The sequence below is a fragment of the Hydractinia symbiolongicarpus genome, chromosome 6 (genome assembly GCF_029227915.1).
Source record: "Hydractinia symbiolongicarpus strain clone_291-10 chromosome 6, HSymV2.1, whole genome shotgun sequence".
Taxonomy (NCBI): Eukaryota; Metazoa; Cnidaria; class Hydrozoa; order Anthoathecata; family Hydractiniidae; genus Hydractinia; species Hydractinia symbiolongicarpus.
Window position 1 is genome coordinate 19,808,289 of NC_079880.1, and position 22,372 is coordinate 19,830,660.

Sequence of the window (22,372 nt, forward strand, 5' to 3'; positions counted from 1 at the left end):
GTTCTCGATTATGAAATAGGCAAGGCATTTGGCGTATCTCCAAATTTTGTGTGCCAGACTTTTTTCAGCTTTCTTAGTGTTTCTGGAAATCCGAATATCTTGGTGATATTTGACAGCCCTCTTTAAATGTGACTTGGAAAAATCTTAAATTTTGTCGTTCTACGAAATTTTCCGAATAAATTTTGTGTCATAAAAGCGAAACAATCTTGTGGCTCATGAGTGGCCTTATTTTTTTGCGCGATTATACCTTTGCGATCTTTTCGAACACCGTAAACGACGCAAAATTTTCTCCCGCGAACTTATTCTTTCTTTAAAGTAGAAAATTCTTTTTATATTTGCCCATCCAACCAGCATCATATCCTCGGAGTTCAGGGTAAAAAATGTATGGAAACGAGTTGGGAAATAAAGACAAAATATTTTGCAAACAAGTTGCGTTTTTTTTAAACATTTAAAATACAAATTAATAAGCTAATAACTTAATTTCTATAAATAACTCCAAGAAAAAAGTACCCAAGTTCAAAAACAAAATTTCACAATAAAGCTCTACATAATATCTTAATTTATTTAAATTTATACAATAAATTAGCGTCTATTTTAAAAAGTAACCCAATAAAATTTCACAAAAGTACCACAGCGGGTCCCTTTTATTTTGTTTACATCAGTATGGTGCCAGACATATCTATGTATCTCAAAAGGGAGGCTAGGCACGAGCTAAATAAATTATAAATTCTACGAGAATTTCTATTGTAAAAACACACTAACAAATTTATTTAAAAAACTTTGTTAAAAGTAACGCATAAAACCGGATTTTTAAGAAGAAATACAACGTATCGTTCTTTGATACGCAAACTACGTAAAAATGTCGTATTTAATCCTACTTTTTGCAGTATTGAGCAACAAATCAAAATTGTCTAACCAGATCTGCTGATTTCGGTACGATACGTATATCATTTTTTCATTAAAAATCCGGCTTAAATGCGGAGAGCTTGTATCCTTCACGATAACACTTTTTGTATAAATGGAAAATTTCTGTTCAAGCTTAATTTAAGTGATTGCAGATTAAAGGCATGGGAATGTTTCCGTTATGATCTAGATTTAATTTTACTCACACAAGTTTTCACAAACATATAAACAACATTTTACAATACTAAAAAAATGTCTTTCGAACTTAAAAATATTAATATTTACGAACAGTCGTAACTGTCGCACCACTTCTTTGTTACTGGTTGCGTCTAATTTTTAAATCATTTACGAGCTGGTGTGGAATTCTTCCTTCATTCTCTTTCTTCTACTGCGGGATTGTTCCAAGATATATTTGAGCTCGTCATCTTCTTCTTCCTGTCCTGAAGCTTGCTGTGTAGTGTAAGGTGAAGACGTACCACTGCGACTTGCCCCTGTCATACCGTATGGAGATGAAGTTCGACCAGTCTGCATTTGATAGCTGCTTATACCACGTTTCTCAACCGTTGTGGTGATCACCTGTTCGGAGGTAGTGGTTTGACCAATCTCTCTTTCGCTGCTGCCACTGGTGCTACCACCGACGCGCATTTGGTATTCGGACACACCACGTGTTTGAGAAACTGTTCTTTCTTCAGGTTCTGTGGTCGTATCTCCTACTCTGATTTGATATTCCGAGAATGTCCGTGGTTGCACGCCTGTTGTTCGAATGCTGGTTGAACTGACTTGACGTTCTTTTTGAACTGGTGAGCTGCTATCTCTGTAATCATACGATCTAAAATTTCAATTCATTAGTTGGTAAGTATACTAATTCTTGACTATTCCTTCTAAGGCGAAGAATGTAAGAATGCATTTCATTTGGTTACTCAAAAGACAACAAGGAAAACTGCTTTTACTGCTTTTGCATAAAATAATATTAAGACAATCGTTTATGATATCAAAATAAATTCATGCTTCTATTTTATCAGTTTGATGTTAAGAAAACTTCAAGCTATGTTATATTTACAATAAATTTTTTTACCTTCTTTCTTCTTTTGGTTGCTGAACACCAAGCACGACATCAACTGTTCCTAAATCTTGACCAGTTTTCATCGATGCAGTGGAGCGGTAGAAGGAAGAAGAATACTGTTTCTTTTCTGCTTCCTTATCTTTCTCGGTTGCATCAAGGTACACTTCTGTTTCATATCGCTGCTGTGGTGTAACATGAATGGTTGTTTCATGACCTAAAAATACAAATTTGTTTTTTTGAAATGATTGCAAAGTGATGCTAAAATGCTGTGATAATACCAGGCGTTATTTTTTAGGGTTGTATGCAGGAGAAGGGAATTTCAGCAGTCAAGAACATAGCCTTTTGCTTGTTGTCTTATAAATCTTATAAAGGTGAGTAAAATTCTACTCCACTTTGATTTTTGGACCTTTGTTTATTATTTTTTAATGTTTTATTTTTGTTTTGTTTGATTAAAGATGTTAGCCCTAATTGTGCTGACCCGAAGCGAATGATGCCTTTTATAACGCATGTCGGGAGGAACTTTGACTTTGGTAGTTTAGACTTTTAAACTTTTTGAATTTTTAAGAAGCCGATATAAACTACTTACTATGTTGCTCGTGATGAAGTGGAATCTGATGTTCGACTAAAGGTTGTTTAGGTTTGAAGACAATAGAAGATGAGTGACTAGATTGCGATTGTTCACGAATTTGCTTCAATAGATCTTCAATTTCTCGTCTCAATCTTCGAATCTCACTTTCTTGACTTGTAATGTTAGCTTTAAGTTTTTCGATTTCAATCGAGCGATCGTAGAGTTGTTTGCGCGATTCTTCTCGTTCTTGCTGAATGGTGATTTGCAATCGTTTGTATCGTTCATCTTGATCGTATTGTTGGTTCTCGACAGTTGTTTTCAATTCGTTTTCAACCTAAAGAAAAATAATGATTGTTTTTACACGATATAATAAAGATGGGTAATCATGTTGTTGAAAGATTTTTAAACACTAGTCGTTAGAGCCCGTGGAAAAATCCATGGTTTCGCCCGTCGCAGCTAAGCTACCATTTTGCGTGACAGACAGACAGACAGACAGACGTACACGGGTATTATAATATAGATTTGTAATTGCAGCAACAACTCTTAAGAATATGAACATTCTAACCAGGCTTGTTATTATTCTCTATTGCTCTAAACAATTGCCCTATACTTTTTATTCTTAAATCCCAGCCTGATATTCTTATAAAGCATATTCTTATAATAAAAAAAGGCTCGCATAAAAGAAAAAGCTTGTTCTAGGATACAAATGCTGTTGTATCTTATAACAAAAATATATTCAATTGGTGGATCTCAAGACAACTTACTCTGGTCAATTTAATATGAGTTTCTCGAACTTCTTTCACGTATTTCTCAATGGTGATCTTGTACTCTTCTTCAATTAAGATCTTAGCATGTTTTATTTCTTCACAAGTATCTTGTAACTCTTGAATCATTCTGTTGGAGTCTTGGTAATCTTGTCTTGATTGATCTCTCTCGCGTTGGGCCTAATTTATAAAAAAAATGTTTGGGTAACTAAGGAATTTATTACTTTATTTTTTTAATTATTTATTTACTTATTTGCTTTTATTTATGATTTCTAAGCGGAAAATGTCGTTGGTACATATGAGACTAAGCTTTAAGATTTTGATTTCTATCTTGTTATACCAAGCTGCCTGAAAAGAAATCCGAAGACCAAAAAACTAAAACTCTATTTGCTCGCAAATGTTAATTTTAAATTTTATTGGGCAACAACTATATTTGTGTCGTTGAACACAGAAAACGTACTTTCTTTAGGTCATCTTTTTGTTTGTTCAAATCTCTTCGAAGTTGTTCAATGTCAGCTTCCAATGCAGCTCTCTTTGATTTCAACTCCTCAATCAGCATGTCTTTCTCATGAGCGTTCTTCACATGACCATCAATAGATCTTTGATGCTCACGAAGTTGGCGATCAAACTCTCGCTTACTGTTTCTACCACGTTCTTTTTCATCGTTCAATTCGTTCTTAAGCGTCGAGCATTCTCTTTGTGATTGGTCAACACGTTGTTGCAGATCCCGAATGTTTTGGCTGGTTTCTTGGTAACGAGATTCAGTGCTGTTGTATTTCTGTTCGTAATCGTAGATAGTTGTTTTGGTGGTCTGTAGTTCTTGCTCATATGATACACACTGATCTTTTTGGACTTTGTAATCGCGATCGAGGTCGTCGTATTTCGACTGCATTGTGTGCCAGTCGTCTGTTAATCTCTTCTTATCGTTCTCAAGCGCTTGACATTGATATTGGATGGAATCAAGTCTATGCTGCAAGTCATCAATCTCTTTCTGCATGTTAGCTTTGTCTTTCTTCTCTTGTTCATTTTGATCCTCAAGATATTTACATTTGGTTTGTCGCTCTTGGAATTCGCGTTCACATTTGTCGATGATGAACTTAATGTCGTAAAAGGATTTGTCATAGTCATTTACACCTTCGTGTTCGCGAACACGGTCATCTTTGGTGGTGATGTGCGTCATCTCAATGTTGATCAGTTTCTTCACAATGTTCTGAAGCTCCTGTTGGATGTTGCTCTTTCCACGAGCGACTTCTTCATACTGTTCTTGAGTCTGACCGATTTGCGATCGTAGACCTTCAGCTTCTCTTTCTAACATTCTTAAATTCGATTTCAATCGTTCAATTTCGCTATCTTTCTCGTGAATGGTATTATGAAGTTCGTTGCTGAGTTTCTCATTATCACCACCAGCCGCTCGTATTTGTCGTTGCAATGCAGCTATTTCGTTGTTGAGTTTATCAACCGTGTTCTTTGATTGGTCCAATTGATCAGTAGTCACGGTCAGATTGTTCTTTTCTGTACGTAACTCCATCTCTAGTTTGGAAACTTGAGATTTCATGGCATTGATCTCATCCTTTAGGTTTTTGTTCTCATCATCTGAGTTACGTAATTGTGACAATCTGCTTTCATATTCACGAATGGTCGTTTGCATTCGTGTCGTTTCATGCGTGTAAGTCTCACTTTCGGTCTGCTCTCGTTGCAGTTGGCTTCTTGCGCGATTCAATTCGGCCTCCAATTCAGCAATCTTTGCACGAGCGTTTCCTAAGTCATGATCCATATGTTCGATACGCATTCTTGAATCTTCAACTTCTTTTTCTAGCCTTTCTTCCTTCTCAATCGAGCGTTGATACGATGCTTCCATCTTAGTGAATTGCTTGTGGCTTTGTAAAATTTCTTCTTGAAGAGAGTTAGCTTTTGTGTTGTAGGTCTCGAATCCATTTCTGTATTTATCGAGTTCGTCTTGTATTAATCGCAATTGGTTTTCGAGCGATTTCTTTTCTTCTTGTGTTGTTTGAAGGAGAACTGTGATATCGGATGACTTTCGATGGGTCTCGAGTAATTCCTTCTGTAATCGGTCTCGTTCACGTTCACATGTGATGTAGTTTTGCTCTGATTTCTGACATTTTTGAAGAATTGTTTCGTAATCTCCTCTATATTTTGTGAAGTCACCTTGAGTGGTATCGTATTGCGATTTAAGGTTGTCCAACTGTTCTCGATACTTATCGGAGTCCGACTTGTATCGATCACGTTCTGTTCGACAGCTATCGTAAGAGCTCGTCAATTCAGCAATTTTGCGATGAAAAGCAGCGAGTTCTTCACGTAGTTTACCTTTGTCACCCAAACTACTTTCATAGTTTTCCTTTAATCTACATACAGATGAGTGAGACGCGATCATGTCCTGTCTGATCTTTTCTTTTTCTTCTTGAACGGCCAAGAATTCAGCTTCGAGTTCAGCGAATTTCTTTCTCAGGTTATCCAGTTCTTCTTGTAGAGCTTTCTTCTCATTCTCGACGCCTTCAATTTCATACTGTTTATTTTCTAAATCTCTCTTGCACGATTCAACCTCTCCTTCTAAAACAGTCTTCCGACTTCTGAGATCATCAATAATGGTACTTTGATGGGAAATTTCCTTCATGTAAGAATCACATTTACGTTGGATCTCCAAGATTTGCCTTTGCAGGGCCATTAGATCGTCTCTGTCTTTCGCAGCCTTTTGACGCGCATCCTCTAATTGACTATCAACGTAGGATTTATCTTTGAGAGCTTGAGCAAGTTTATTCTCAAGTCTTGACACTTTGTTGTTTAATGTTTGAATTTCAGCAACAAGTTGTTCTTTAGAGTTCTCATGTAGTCGGTATGTTTCTCTCAATTCATCGTACTTCCTTCTCATGGCTTCTAATTCGGAAGTTAAATCTTTGTTCTTGTCGTCGCTCGTTTCTAAGGCAACTTCAAGTTCTGAAATACGTTTTTGAGCATCCATTAACTTGTCCTTTAGTTCATTGTTTCTGTCTTCCATTGTCTTCAATGTTCTCTCCAATGCACTGATCTTGTCACGGGTTGAGTTGACTTCATGTTCTAAAATAGTGATCTTCTTATGTGCCGCCAACATATCGGTTTGAAGTTTAGACTCTCTTTCTTGACTTCGTTTGTAGGTTTCTTCAAGTGTACGTAACTTGGCAAGAGTTGTATCAAGTTCCTTCTGTAGATCGTCTCTTCTGCTGCATGCCATCTCATGTTCACCTTCTAATTTGGTGAGCTTCTTGTGTAATTCCATTAATTCTGATTGAAGTTTGTTCTTTTCATTTTCCAACGTTTCAGTTGTTAATTCGAATTTATCTGCCCTAGCTTTAGCAGCATCGAGGTCTCGTTGAAGTTTGTCTTTTTCTTGTTCAAGCTGCTGGATGAGAATGTCGCGATCAGCCAGATCATGTTCAAGCTCTTTAACTCGATTATAGAAATCTTTTTTCTCACCGTCACACGTATTGTAGGTAATCTTTAGCTCTCTTAGTTCTTTGGTGATCTGCGTAATCTCTAATTGCAAGGCATCGCGGTTTTGTTTCAATGAGTCGTAATCAGTTGGTCCACCTCCAGAGCGGCGGGTAAGAACATTGATTTCATGTGTCAGACGTCGATTTTCACTTGTCAAGCGAGAGTTGTCATCTGTCAGTCTTTCTAATTCGCGTTTTAAGTTATCAATTTCCTTGTTCAACCGATCAATTGTATCATGAAGCATGGCATGCTCAGATTCCAATTCCATTACTTTAGTGCTTAAGCTGTGATTTTCTTGTTGCAAGCTTCGGTTGTCTAATCTTAGACGGTCTAATTCTGATTTGACTGATGAAAGTTCTTGTTTCAATGCATCTACGTCATTTTCTAATGTATTCTTGTCTTGAGTCAAACGATCTATGACGGTTTCTTTCTCACTGATATCTCGTTTCGCGTGATCAAGCTCACGCTGTAAATCTGACATCTTTCTGTTCATTTCAGTAATGTCATCCTTTAAGGTCTTGTTGCGAGCATTCATTTCGTCAAGCTGTCCTTTCAGTTGAGCATACTTTGTTGCCTCATCGTGCAATTTTCGCTCTAAATCTTCAATCTTTTGGTCTCTGTCTCGAATTTCATTGACAGCTTTTTCGTGTTCACCTTTGATGATTTGGTATTGGGATTCTAAGTCAGCAACGTGGCGCCTTTCGTCAACCAGTGCTTGTTGAAGTTGTTCAATTGTGGAATCCTTTTCATCAATGGATGCTTCAACTTGAGAAAGTTTTTGGTGAAGATCGTTGCTTTCATGGACAAGTTTGGCAATTCTTTCATCATAATTTGCCTTATCAGCTTCTGCTTTGCTTAATCTAACCTTCAGAAGAACAATTTGCTGTTGCAAACCAGTGACATCATTATGTAATGCAAGTAATTCTTCTTGCAATTCCTTTTCACGATCACTCAGTCGTCCGTTGATGCCTTCTAATTCCCTTATTCTTCTTTCAGCTTCAGTTAAGAGTCTCTTATATTCATCACGCTTGTTGACAGCGGCTTCCAGTTCAACTTCAAGTTTAGAAATACGTTTATGCAATTCAATATGTTCTTGTTGGAAGTTATCTCTCTCTTTTTCAGCGTCTCCTCTCAATGATAAAGCATTCTCCAATTGGATCTTTAACTCATTGTACTCATGGATGGAGATATAATCTGCATCATCTCCACGACCATGACCAACTTCAATTTCAGTGTGTTGAGTGATATTTTGTTCCAATGTGCTCTTCTCACGTCTGAGTTGATCAATGGTGTTTTGCAGGTCGTTGATTTGACGTTTGAGTGAAGCTACTAATTGTTTCAATTGATCATTTTCAGCGTTCACGCCTGCATTCATATTTTCAAGCTCTTCGATTCTCTTGTTGGCAAAATTCAAGTCATCCTTGATTCTGTCATGATCACGGATAAGATTGTTGTATTTGTTCTTTAAGTCGTGGTGATCTCTTTCCAACTCTTGATAAGCTTCGTGTAACCTATCTTTCTCATCCTTTAAGGTTTCGTTGAGTAAAGTTAAACTGAACACCTTAGCTCGGAGTTGTTGGACTTCACTCTCCAGATCATGGTAATCCTTTAAGACTCTTTCTAAGTTATCCTTAACCTTCTGTAATTCTTTCTTCAGGCTACCATTTTGTGATTCAAGGCTTTTTATCCTTGAATTCAATCCATCGATAGTGCTCTGTTTATCAGCGACATCATGAGTCAAATGATCAATTGTGGATTTGAAGTCGGAAATTTGAGTAAGTAATCGGTTGATTTCATCTTTTTGTCTTTGAATACGCGATTTAGCTTCTTCTAATTCTCCTTTCAGTCTTGCTTCGTTTTGTTGTGACTTTCTCAAATCGCTGTCCATTGCAACCAAGCGCTCATGATGATCTTTCAAATGTCTAAGCAGGTCGTCTCTTTCTTCCTTGGTTGCATTGAGTAGATTTTCCAACTCAGCAACTTTCTTTCTATTTTCAAATAGGTCACGCTCAACTTCCTCTTTACGTCTTTGAGTTGCATCCAAGAGAACATGAAGGTTATTCAAAGCTTCGTTTAGTCCTTCATTCTCTTTCTCCAAAGTAGCTTTGTCAGACTTTAATTTCTCAATCAGCGCATCTTTATCGTTCAGTTGTTTTGTCATGGATTCGATCAACCTTGTTTTTTCATTTATCTCTCTCTGGTAGTTACTTACTTCAGATTTTATTTGCTCTAATTCCCGCAATGCTTCTTCAAGATCTTTTTCCAGCTGAGATTTATGCTTTTGTAGATGTTCTACCATTGGTTCAAGGCGTGAAATCGTGCTTCTTGCATCTTGAAGTTCTTTGAGCAATTGATCTCGTTCGTTTTCTAGATTCCTGTTTGATTCTCTTAGTTGGGTAAGTTCATCGTTAGCTCTTTCTAATTGGTGTTCTAGATCGTGATTCTTTCGTTTTACTTCTTCGAATAGCTGTGTGATCTTAGTGAGTTTTGACTCCGCAAGCGATAATTTATTTTCAAGATCATTTTCATTGTCGCGACTCTGTTTCAAGGCAGATTCTAAATCAGTGATCTTGTTCCTCAATTCAATTATTTCATCTTCCTGTCTTCGGATCTTTTCCTTGGATGCTTCATACGCAGGCTCAATTTCTGCAAGTTTCGTATTTAATACTAAAACTGTGCTTTCTAATTCACGAATCTTGCTGTAAAGGTCATCGATTTCGCGATCTTTATCGCTTAATTCGTGTCTCAATTGATCGATCTCGTTTTCTAGTTCAGCGCGCAATTGTCTTAACTGGGAAATTAACTCATCCTTCTTTCTTATCTCATCTCTCATCTTTTCGTTGTCTCTTCTCAAATCTTCAAGTTCTTTTTCAAGACGTGAATTATCCTCCTTTAAGTTCATGGTTTCATTTCGAAGCTCTCTGTTTTCGCGAAGTAAAGCGTCACGTTGCTTTGTGAGATTATCAACTTCGGACTCTAAGGCAGGTATCTTGGCCAGGGCTTCGTTCAATTCGCGTTGTAACTTTTCATTCTCTAATTCTGCTCGTTGCAATTTAGATTCTAAGTCGGCAAGTTGTTGTTGCAGTCTTACGATATCTTCTTGTAGACGAGCCTGTTCTCTCATGCTCCTTTCGTAATCTGACCTCAATTGAGTGACTGTTTGTTTTAGATTATTCAATTGCCTTTCCAGACTGGTAACTTTAGCTCTTAGTTCATCAATAATATCGTTCTTCTCGTTCAAGTCTTTGATAGCATCGTCATATTTGAATTTGTAGTCGGAGAGCTCTTGTTCGAGACGCTGATGATCATCTTTTAATTTGTTGTATTGATTTCTAAGTGAATCCAATTGATCTCTTAAATCCCTATTCTCGTAGATTTGCTTATCCAGCTTAGTTCTCAGGTCAACTATAGTGCTATTTGCATCTCGAAGTTGATCCTTCAATTCTTTGTTGGTGGCGACTACTTTGTTGTATTTGTTTTCCAGGTCCCTGTATTTCACTAGGAGATTCTTGTAGTTTCGCTCAATGTCATTCTTTTCTCTTAGCAGCTCCTGGTAGCTTGTTTCTAACAATTGGTATTTGTTGACTAAAGCATCCAAATCTTGTTTTAACTTGTTTTCACGCTCAATGCTTCTCTTCAGTTGAGTCTCAATCTCTACCAACCGTTTCAACGCTGTTTCAGCTTTGTTTTTATACTCATCGCGCTCATATTTTAGATTTTGACAAGTTTTCTCAATCGTAGTCAATTTGTAAACATATGATTGGATTTCATCTCTTAAAGTCTTCTCAACATCTTTACCTTGGTTGCACACATTACGAAGTTGGCCGTTCTCTTTCTTTAATGTGTCGCGTTCATTTTCTAGCGTTTGTTTGATCACAGTAAGGCGTTCGATGATTGTAGTTTTCTCAACCAATTCTTTCTGATAAATTTCAACAGTCCTTGTAACGTCTCTCAAGTTGTTCTGACATTTTGAGTAATCCTCCTTTTCTGCTCGGATGTCATCATAATGACGGTCAATGTCATTCTTTATGTCATCTCTTTCACGTGCGATCATATTACATTGTGTTTCCAAACCTCTGCACTTGTTGTAGTACGCTTGGTAGTTGCGTTCAACCTCTCCTTTCTCTGTAATAATCTTTTCAATTCTTGTTTCCAATATGGTTATTCTTCCTTCATAGTTTTTGATTTGAAGTTCCAAATCTCTCCTTGCTTCTTCCAGACTGTCAATGATGACCTCCTTGCTGACCAATTCATTTTTTAAGTTTTCAATTTCAATTTCCATTGCCTTTCGTTTGGTATCCAATTGTTCAATGATTCTCTCTTTTCGATAGATCTCCTGCTGAAGAGATTCGATAGTCCTTTGCAGTTCGCGGATTTGTCCTTCTAACTTCATGATTGTTTCTTTTAGTCTCATCATTTCGTTTCTTAATTCTTCTAGCTGCGATTGCAAGTTGTTTCGTTGTTTAGTTAAATTATCAACTTCGGTTTCAAGCGTGATAACTTGTTGACGTAATGAATTACGTTCTTCTTCTAAGAAGTTTTTCTCTTGCTCCAATCCTTGAATGATGCCTTCTAATTCTTCAATGCGACGTTGAAGTGTTAACAGTTGTTGTTTAAGATCGTCGTTTTCAGCTCTTAACCGTTCCAGCTCATTCTCGCTATCATTCAGCTGTCTCTTAAGATCATCAATGGTGTTTTCTAATTCGTGGATGTAGTCCTTGAGACGATCATTTTCGGCCTCAAGCTCTCCATTTTTCTTCTTTTCATTTGTGTACAGATCTTCGAGTTCTGTAATCCTGTTCAACAAATCTTGAATGCGTTTCTTCAAATCGTTTTCTCGATCACTGCATTTCTTGTGAGCACTCTCCAACGTGAAGTATTTCTTATTGAGATCGTGCAATTCGGCTTGCAACTCGTCGCGTTTGTTTCTCGCTTGCTCGTAAAGCTCTTCAAGTTCTTTAATTCTGTTTAATGTTGTATGCAATTGGTTATGAAGACTTCTCTTGTCTTGTTCTAAAGCATCATTACTTGCTCTAAGGCGATCTACTTCCTGTTGAAGATTGACGTTTTCTGACTCTAAATGATTAATTTTGTGCTTCAGCTGCTCAATAACGCTGTCTTTTTCGTATATTTCCTTGGCTTGCGCCTCTTTAATTCTCTGAAGGTCCGCAATCTCTTGTTTCATATATCTATTCTCTTCTAAAGCATTTCGTAGCTCGTCAGCTAGTCTTTCCACTTGAATATTAAGCTCCGAGTTTTCACGCAAGATTTGTTGAAGCTGTGGCTCTAATTTTGCTAACCTTTGCTCATAAGCCATAGCTTGTCTTTGACTTTCCAAACGATCTTGTTCAGATTTGTCATACTTGATTCTCAATTCGGTATACTTACTGTTAAAAGCAATTAGCTCTTCGTTTAACTTTTCTTTTTCTGCGGACAAGATTTGGTTGGCAGATTCTAAATCTCCTACTTTCTGTCTCAGCCTTAACAGCTCTTCCTGGATAGCTCTTTTTTCATCGATCAGCATTTCATTCTCATGTTGCTTATGAGCCAATTCATCCTTGACACTTTGTAGTTGTCCGACCAAGGTAAGGATCCTTGCACGTAGCTCTTCCAGCAAACTATCTTTGTGTCGAATCTCTTTCTTATATTGTTCAACAGCTCTTTGGGCATCTGTTAACTGTCTCTGAGCGTTAAGTAATTCTTCCTTTAGATCTTGCAGTTTCCTTTTGCAGCTCTCATACGCCTCCTTGTATTCGTCACGCTGTTTTAATGCCGTCTTCAATTGTGGTTCTATTTTTAGTAATCTATGTTTGGTGGCTGCAAGCTCAGATTCGATCTGTTGAGCTTCATGAATTACCTTATCCAAGTTCTTTCTGAGTTCGCTGATTTGTCGCTCAGCATTATCCAATTGAGATCGCAAGTCGTCTTTTTCTTGTTCAGATAAATCAAGAGCTGATTCCAACTCGCTAAGCTGTCTTCTTAAAGCATGATTTTGTTCTTGACTTTCATGAAGTTCCTGCTGCAGACGGTCGATAATGGAATCACGGTCACCGATCAAATGACGGATCGATGATAATTCAGTTTCCAAGCTCGTAATCTTGCTTCGCGCTTCTCTTAAAGCGTCTTCCAATTCTTTAATCTTTTCTTTCAAAATTCTATTTTCCTTTTGAGCTTCATCCAATTTCATTTCATAAACACTAACTTCTCTTTCCAACTCAGCCAACTTCTTCTTCAAGTAGTCATTCTCAGCTTCAAGATCACGAATCCTGTGTTCGGCAGCATCTAATTTTTCCAAAGCTTTGTCCTTTTGTTGTTCTGCTACTTGTTGAGCTGTCTGCGCTTTTCTTAGTTGCTCTTTCAAGGTATCAATCTCTGTTTCAAATTTATAGATTTGATTCTTCAATTCATCAATGATACGATCGCGTTCCAAAATTTGATCAGCATATCTCTCGCATATCTTTTGATGTTCAAGATATTCTCGTTGCACACGTTCATATTCATCTTTGTACTTCTGCGACAGTAACCTCTCTGCTTCCAGCTGCTCGTTGAAGTAATCACGATCTTTAATAATGATGTCGATTTGCGATTCAAGTTTCGCAACCTTTGCTTTGTACGATCGACTTTCCTTCTCAGATTCTCGTTGCAATCCTTCATAATCGGATTCAAGCTCCGACAGTTTTCGGTGAAGATCGGTCAAATCTCGTTGAAGCTGATCCTTTTCTTCCTCACTATGTTTGTACAATCCTTCTAATTCATACAAACGTTGTTTGATGTCATTCAAATCTTCCACCAACTCTTGTTTCTCTTCGTTTGTTCTTTCCAGCAATGTCTTTCTGTTTTCTGATTCATGTCGGATATTTTCCAACTCGCTTTGTGCATTATTTAGCTCTTGTCTTAATCGCTCAATAATGCGATCTTTACCGGTTCCATCGCTATTCATACTATCCCATTTGCTTTGAAGATCTTCCAATTCTCTCTGCACACGTGTGTACTCTTCTGTAAACTTCTTGTTACGTTGTCTTGCTTCATTCAATTGGTTCTTTAGGTCGTTATTTTGACGTTCTGATGTCGTCAATTGTTCTTCAAGTTGTCGGCACTTGTTGTCGACGTCTCTCTTCAATGTTTCGTTCTCACGTTGAGCCATCTCTAGCATTGCTTCAAGTTCAAATACCCTTCGGTGCGAGTCCTCAAGTTCTTTCGTCAGACCATCATATTTGTCTTCATACTGTCCAATATGAGTGTGGAGTGTGGAACGCTCCTCCTTTGTGACTAAGATTTCTTTCTCCAAACGTACAAGACTAGATTTGGCAGTGTTGGCTTCTTGAGCAAATCTACTTTCATTGGCTTGATGTTTTTGGAGTGCTTCCTCCAAGGCAGGTACACGTGATTCATAGGAGCTAAGGTCTTTTCGGCATTGCATGTTCTCTTCTTGGATTCGTTGAATAAAAATCTCATAGTCAGTTATCTTTCGTTGACAGCTATTGTTTTCTTTTGTCAATCGGTCCTTCTCTCGAATGGTAGAATCAAGGGTTGATTTGCAACTTTCGTAATCGCGTCCATACTTTTCACAATCGCGTCTGTAATTTTCTTTCTCGTTACGTAGCTGTACAATGGTGGCATCCTTTTGTTCTATATCCTTAATTGTGCTGTCCAGTCGTCTCTGTAGGTCAGCAAGCAATGATTTTAAGCGATTTAATTCATCTCTGTTCTTAAATGCTTCGTCCAGTTGGGATTTCAGTTGCGCTTCCCTTCGCTTTGCATCTTGGATAATCGCGTCATGTTGTGCCAATCTGTTTCTAGAAGATGTTAATTCACGGTCCATTTCTTGGTTTTCTCTTGACAAACGATCATTTTCCTTTTCAATGTTTCCATACTTCTTTTGCAAGCTGTACAGTTCTCGTTCACAGTCCTCTTTATCTTGCTGCAACTTGTGACTCAGATCTCTGAGCTCGCCCACAAGCCTCTCCATGTTGGCGAGGTCTCTTTGAATTCTTTCCTTTTCAATTTTCGTCTTCTGCCAGTATGATTCGGTTTCATGAAGACGTTGTTGACAACCTCCATAGTCTTGTCGAAGCTTCTCATTATCACGTTGACAGTTTCTCAACTCATTCTGCATCTTTTCCAAATCAGCTTCGCAAGTCTTCAATTCTTCTTCCAACGATCTTCTCTCTTGTTTAAATTTCTCAACAAAAGATTCTCTTTGGATGGATTCGCGTGTAGCTGCTTCAAACTTGTATTGGATCTCTTCAATTTGTCTCTGTCTACCAAGAATCTCATCGCGACTAGATGCTAATCTTCTGTTTGCCTCATCGAGTTTATTTTTTAAGATGGCATACTGTTTTGTTGCTTCATCCAACTCGATATCACATTGAGCAACGCGTCGCTTGCAAGTTTGAACTTCAGAAAGAATCTCAGTGCGGTCTTGTTTCAGTTGATCGTTATCATTCTGCAGATCTGCACAACGTTTCTGATAACCAATAAGCTCAGTCTGTATGTGTTCTTTCTTCTGTTGCAAGGTCTCATAAGCTGCGCGCATCATGGAAAGTCTTTGAGTCGCTGGAGCAAGTTCTTGTTGTAGCTCCAGTTTCTCTTGTTGACTCGCCTCGTAAGCAGCTTCAAGACGCGATATTCTCTTGTGAGCATTGAGAACCTAGAAGAAAGAAGTTTGCATTAAAAAAGAGCTTTTAAGAAATTGTTATTTGGTCTTAATACCACTTCCTTTATTTATTCAAGTATGTTCTTAATAAGCAAAATTTACATTCTTAGTTTTTGTCCAAATTTAAGCCTTAAATCAGTTTAAGTACAAACCAGTCAATCGTATGTGGTAAAAAAGCCTCAGTAAATATGTGTAAAAAGTTTGAAAAAACGAGACAAAAGTTCTAAAGCCAACCAACCTCGGTCTGAAGCTGCGACTTGACTTGATTATTTGTGTCTTCGCCGCTTGCCATTCGACCAACTTGCGTTTTGAGTTCAGAGAGTTCTTGCTGAAGACCAACCTTTCGGTGTTGCATCTCCTCGAATGCATTTTCCACTTCAATCATTCGATCATGACGATCCTATCACACATAAATTTACATATTAATTAAAGGTGTACCAATGCAGACGAAGTAATTATGTTAAATTATGCATATTTGGGTAGTTTTGGTAATAATGACAAAAATTTAACTTTAGAAAGTAACATAACTGTCAATATTGAATAATATATTTTCATTTTCAGATTTTTTGTTTATTTGTTTGTTTCTTAGTTTGTCCACCGCTAAATATATTGTAGGTACAAAATGCAAATCTATATAAACCCCAAACCTTCAATTCCCTTTCAACGTCAAGTTTTTGTTGCTGTAAGCTATCTCTTGAAATTACACATTGACTGTATTCTTGTCTGCAAGCCTCAAAATCATCTTCCAAACTATGAATTTTCAATTTGAGCTGTTTATTCAGGTTGTCTTTGTTGGATATGTCACGTGCCATTGAATCCATCTTTCGTTGAGTTTCTCTCAACTGAGCTTCAATGTGTTGGTAATCGTCCTTGCCTGAAAAAGATTATACGATCAGTTTTTTGTAACATTTTTTTTTTGGAAAAAGTTGTTATTATTTCCCCAAGGCTTTCCTGCACCTGGAACGAGGTTGTGATAGAAGTTGACGTTAAATAAAAAAAAGAGAGAAATATCAATAAATTGCTCTAATAGCTGGTTTTGATTTTATTTTAGTTGTAATTACTCCATCTTTTAAAACAAGTCATGAATGTAAGGTTTCTTTCCAGGATTTTTAGGTTGTTTATAAAAGAAATCCTGGATACAATATTTTCTAACAAAAACTTTCTTTAAATAATTTTTTTTAAAAACTTTTGCTATTTATTTGATACAACATTTAGCCTAAGAATAATCTGGAGGAAAAAAATTGACTAAACAAGTCTAAAATCGTGTTATGTTTCGCCTCAATTAACACAATGTATCAGAATTTGAAAGAAGTGACAAACCTTTTGCGCTGTTTTGAGCAATGACCTCGACCTGTTGTTTCATGTAATTTCGTTGTTTGATTGAATTTTCCAATTGGACTTCAACTTTTGTCACGTGGTTTCGTACTGTATTCAATTCCGATCGCAATTCTGTATTCTCATTGGATAATTTATCATTATGTTCACGAAGATGATGGTTTTCTCGTGTCAGTTGTTCCAGTTCTTGATCCAAAGTAAGTTTCGCTTCTTTGAGTCTTTCAATCAATGCGTCTTTTTCTTTAGCCTCTCTTGCGTAATTTTCATGGACGCGTTTTAAATCGTAAAGTTGAGTTTGAAGTTGTTTGAATTCTCGCATCAGTTCTTCCTTTTCCTTTTGAAGTTGGATATCCTGTTGAGTTAAAGCATGTCGGTAGCCTGTAAGAGAAAGTAACGCATAATAGTATAAGTTCCTACGTGATCGGAACATAAATGAAAAATGTTGTTAGCCTTAGTTCACGCAGAAAACTTGATTATTTTAACTAAAAGATAATTCTAGTTCCAGGTCCCTGTTACAAAAAGCGAAAAGAAAATGCTTAAACCTGTTCCAAATTTTCATCAACTTATAAATAAAAAACCTATTATACTTCCCTTCGTTTAAATATAATCCTTGGCAACGTTTTTAAAATAGCATTCTTTTATTATTTTCAAGTAAATCTTAAAAAAATTTGCAACTTGTCTATTTCAGGTAGCGTCATGTTAAATTAAAGTCACCTTTTCTTTAATTAATTTCGACCTATTAAATCCATAAGGCCTTGTATTCGGGGAAACCAAAAATCCTGACTGGAGTTAAATTAGTTAAACCTCACCCAGGTAAAACGAAAAAGGGGTATGAGAACTAATTTACCTTTTTCAACTTGCTGAAAGTGTTGATCAATGGGTTGCATGCTACTGTCTGAGTGGTATTCTTCAACATGAGTTTGAGTGTCGCCGTCATATCCAGTTGTTGTCGTACGTTTGATGGTAGTTCTTGTTGCTGATGACGATGATACTTTAGTTGATCCGCCATAATCAGTAGCGTCACCGCCCTGTTCGTAATTTTTCACCTAAGATGGCGGAATAAGTTTAATAAACATAGAAGCGTTGAAAGAAAAAATATTTTTAAACTTGATCCTTGTAATTAATGTTTGTAAGGACGTATTTTTGACATAAAAATTACAGGGTATTTATCGTGATTATCATAAAAGGGCGTTTGACTAAACAGAGGTTGTAAAGAACGTATATTTCTTAACTGTTCTTTTAAAGAAAACACAACATAAAATGAAGAAGGATAAAAAAAAATGTGCTTGAACATATCTGTTAAGGCTCCGTGAAGGGGGGAGTATCAATGTGAGGTCAAATCATACTCGCTTACTCGTTTAAACCTTACGAACTTTTACATCGATGTTGTGATTCATGTTGATAAAAAAATACGAACTTTTTTTTCTTGCTGATATAACAGTTGTTGAAAAAACAATTATTACCACTAAACTAATGAACATGCGAACGAGGTTATACAAAAAATAGTCACTAACCTTATCACAGACCCACTGATAGTCAAACTCCAAAGCAGATTTTTCATTTTGAATCTGTCTCATCTTATCCACACAATAAAGTTTCTCTTTTTGTGCTTGCTCCAACATATCATGCAAGTTGTGAAGTTCTTGTTGCAAGCGACGAATGGATTGGTCCTTTGTTTCACGGTCCACTCGGTAACTAATAATAAAACAATATGATTGGTTTAAAAAGTAAAACCGCGAAAACACAAGTGATTGATTAAAATGGTTGAAGTGTAGTGAAATTCATTGTTTGTTAAATGCTTTTGCATATAAACAATCTTGTGAAACAAAATATTATTTCCCGCCAATGTGAACGCTTTATTCATAAGAATAAAGATTGTTACAGGGGACTTGATATAGAAAAGATTAAAACAACACTTGTAAGTAAGCAAAAAATGTTTCCTTTTTTGATGACAAACTTGTCGACTTTTCGTGTATATTTTTTTGTAAATTTTGCAGTTGCACTTTTTTTCTTTAAAGAATATTGCATAAGAACATTGCAGATAAAAATATCGAAGCAAAACATGGATAGACTGACTTTTAGCATCATCTTTTTTCAATGTTCGTCAGGAAAATGTTGGTTGAAAATAAATACATATATTTTAGCCGGGACTATTTTTTTATTAAGAACCTATAGACAACATTAAAAATTTGGAAGAACATGCAGAACGGAAAATATTGTTAACATTTTAGCAATCAGAAAGTCCGTCCGTCAAACAGTGAAATCTAATTTAAGAAAAATAAAAAAATAAGATTGATTTCAATATAAAGCTTAATTAAAATTTTGTTGTTCATATAAAAAATATTTCAATATTTATTTGCGTGTATAGTTTAAACGCGTTGTGTTATAATTTTTGTGAATATTTTTAATTTTCAACGCTAAGTAAATTTTTAATAAATACTTTGTATTTCATTTTAAAAACAAGTGGTTGATTTGGTTAAATTTAATTTGTTACTTCGATTTAATATGCAAATCTATTGAATTTGTGAATACCTATAGGTTGAATGACATAATATTTGATTGACAATTGAAAAGTACGTAATGACACAATCGAAGAAAAACTTAGGGCACCGTTTTTTTAATTTGCATATTATTTAATTAATTAATTAATTAATGACTTTAATAGCGTACGCATGTGTGGGTTATCTTGTGGGGTGGACGCATTTACCATGTAATAAATAATTAAGAGATTTTGACCAAGTGAGGAGCTTGCAAGTGAGATTTTTCTAAATCAAAGTTAATCACGAAAAAGTAAAAATAAAAACGAAAACAAAAACATAAAAAAATGGAAAACACCAATATTTATCAAAAAATGGATATAAAAAATATTAAAAAGTAGGGGGACAACATAGAGGAAATTTTGCATGCTTACAATGGAGCACCAAACAAAAGTAAAAAAATTCATTTTTATGATTTTTTGTCAAAAATGTCATTTATGTTCTTTAGAAACTTGAATGTAGACCAAAGAAAAATTGAATTTGTAGATTGGATACTAAGTTAAGAAACATATATGAGATGTACAGGTCAGAAAAGTTCCGATTAGCCAGTTAGGACATACATATAAAAAATATGCCAAAACAGCTAAAAAGTTGTGAAAGCTAGAAAGAGGATTGAGTACTTGTTTAAAAAATGAAACAGATTAAAACACGTAGAGGCGAAAGTGTTAAATTAAAAATTAAACAATAGACAACTCAAAATGATGTTTATATAGAAGCAAGCTATTAGAAACTTGGGGACGAGTTTGAATTTAATAAAAAACGTCGTTTTAAGAGCTAAATAATTTTTAGTGTGACGGTTTTTAGCATTCTCGTTCCCAATGTTTTTTTGTTTTGTTTTTCTACTTTTTAATATGTCTAGCGCGAAGAATCGAAGCTCTGGAATTCAGGTTTTCTTTTAGGATTAATATTTGTAATAGCAGAACAGAGAAAATGTTAGATAAAGAATGTGAATAAAATTTAAAGTTGTAGCAGGACCTACCTTTCATATTTCTTATAAATCTCTTCGATGTTCTGTTGTGAAGCCGTCAATTCATTTTTTAGATGCTGGATAGTAAGATCTTTCCCTTCAACTTGTTCTTTTAAATCCATGCATTGCTGTTCTCGACCTAAAATTTCCACCTCTGCGGTGAAGTCCCGAGCTTTGTGGACATTTCGTAGATCTTCTGAAATACGATTGATTAACTCTTCTTGGCTATCTACTGTTGCTTGTAGCTCGAGGTTTTCAATTTCAAGAGTCGCAGTAGTTTGCTGACTCATGATGATGTTGCAGTTAGAATTTGTGTCAAGCACAATCTATGCAAGAATGTTTTTCGTCTTTTAACCCTTCTTCGCAAAAACTGTTAAAAAGTTATCGATGACAAATAATAACAACAATTTTGATGTAATGTCCACTATGCTATTATTCCGTTAAATAAACATATAAAGCAGCGAAATGAAAAACACTAAAGGTGAAGCAGAAGCTAACAAATCTCCCCAATAGATCGTCTGGCACGAACTGATTTTTGCAGCTCAAAAGCGTCGCTTTAAATTCTATCAATTATTCGTAAATAGCAAATTAACCTGAATATCCAATCAGCTCAACTCTGTTTAGATTTGACAGATGTCAGTTTTGATTGGCTGAATTTAAATTTACTTTCATTTCATTGGTTTAATTTCGATGTATCAATATATCTATGATTGGTTGACTGTTGCAGAAGGGTGGGCGACCAGCTGGGTCATAATATCATCAAGCTTTGAATTATTTATTTATTTATTCATCGTAACGAGGTTTCCTGTTGAATTATGGTATACTACTTTCTTTCGACGCATCGAAAATCTGAATTGGTATTTGCAACATGTGTTATTTTTGAATACTTTCAACAAATTTAAACAAATGTTGTAAAAAGAATTTGGGAAGGTTCTGTTTTGTTTTTGATTTTCATGTCTGACTATTTTCTCCTTTATTTTCCTAAAAAAGTTTTTTATTTTTATTTTTCAACATTTAAGCCTTGATAAAAAACTCGTTTAGATTACTCTAAATACCTTTAGAGTTGAAACCAACTCTGCTCTAAATTAAAAGATCTGGGAACGAATCTGTTGGCTATTTTGATTGTGCAATTCACTGTTTTAAAAGAAGAAGAAAAAAAAACACAACAAGAAAGGTCACGATAAGAAAGATATTTGACAAAAACAGAAAATCTTTTTTCTTAAAAAATGTTTTTTTATTCAGAGGATACAATTTCTGTGGTCACATTTTTTAGAATTAAATCTGAATATTTGATACGTTATAGTACATCGAGGCTACTTCAGCTGTAAATACGATAAGTTATTATTGGGATTTGTGACTCTAGAAAAATTGGACTGCGATCTAATATTAAACGCCTTTTTTTCTTTTTTTTTTAAGTTTAAAAAATATAGTGTTATATGGTTTCTTCTTAGAGACAATTTTTTGTCTTTAAAAAAACTCCATTTATCGGACAGTTAAATATGAGATATCTTTTTTTTGACTCAGGCCTTTTTATATTCAGAAATTCTGCTCCAATTAACCTGTGCTTTAAATATGTTTAAAAACGTTTTTTACTGGATAATTTTAAATTATCAGTTGACAATTGGCGGACCTAAATCTTTGAATTCCTAAACCTTAATTAACTTTCTGAAAGCAATTGCAGCTCCATGGTATAAAATTAAAAAACATGCGATATACTTTCAAATGTTTTCATTCGTCACTCTTTCAGCGTTTTGATTTACAATATCTGTCATGGAATTCTAGATGACACTTTAATTAGTTGAATTAGATTGGCTTAATTAAAATTTGATATTTCGGCGAACAATAATTACGGCTGGTGAATACATGATCAATTTTTTTGACAGCCTACAAATAAAATCAAAATTTGTGTTTATAACTGAAACAGATGTTAAAAGTTGCGAGCAGGAAGTGCCATTATGAATAATTAACTTACATTATTCAACAATTTTCGCTACAACGCGTCGCGTGAATAGTTTTCACATTTTGACATAATTTAAGATGATTGATGGAATGTTAAATGACATAAATTAAATATTATTATGTACATTTGACAT

General features: G+C 35.6%; 1 protein-coding gene across 1 annotated transcript; it reads right to left on the reverse strand.

Moving 5' to 3' along the window:
- Nucleotides 1–416: 416 nt before the first annotated feature.
- On the reverse strand, nt 417–20,826 carry LOC130647418 (centrosomal protein of 290 kDa-like). The gene is made up of 11 exons (XM_057453270.1): nt 20,292–20,826; nt 18,290–18,470; nt 17,623–17,821; nt 16,761–17,153; nt 16,088–16,314; nt 15,679–15,840; nt 3,759–15,434; nt 3,299–3,478; nt 2,553–2,868; nt 1,979–2,180; nt 417–1,732 (listed from the first exon to the last, which is right to left on the reverse strand). Exons 1-11 carry the CDS (start codon nt 20,567–20,569, stop codon nt 1,249–1,251), a joined length of 14,298 nt encoding a protein of 4,765 aa, XP_057309253.1. The 5' UTR covers nt 20,570–20,826; the 3' UTR covers nt 417–1,248.
- Nucleotides 20,827–22,372: the final 1,546 nt, after the last annotated feature.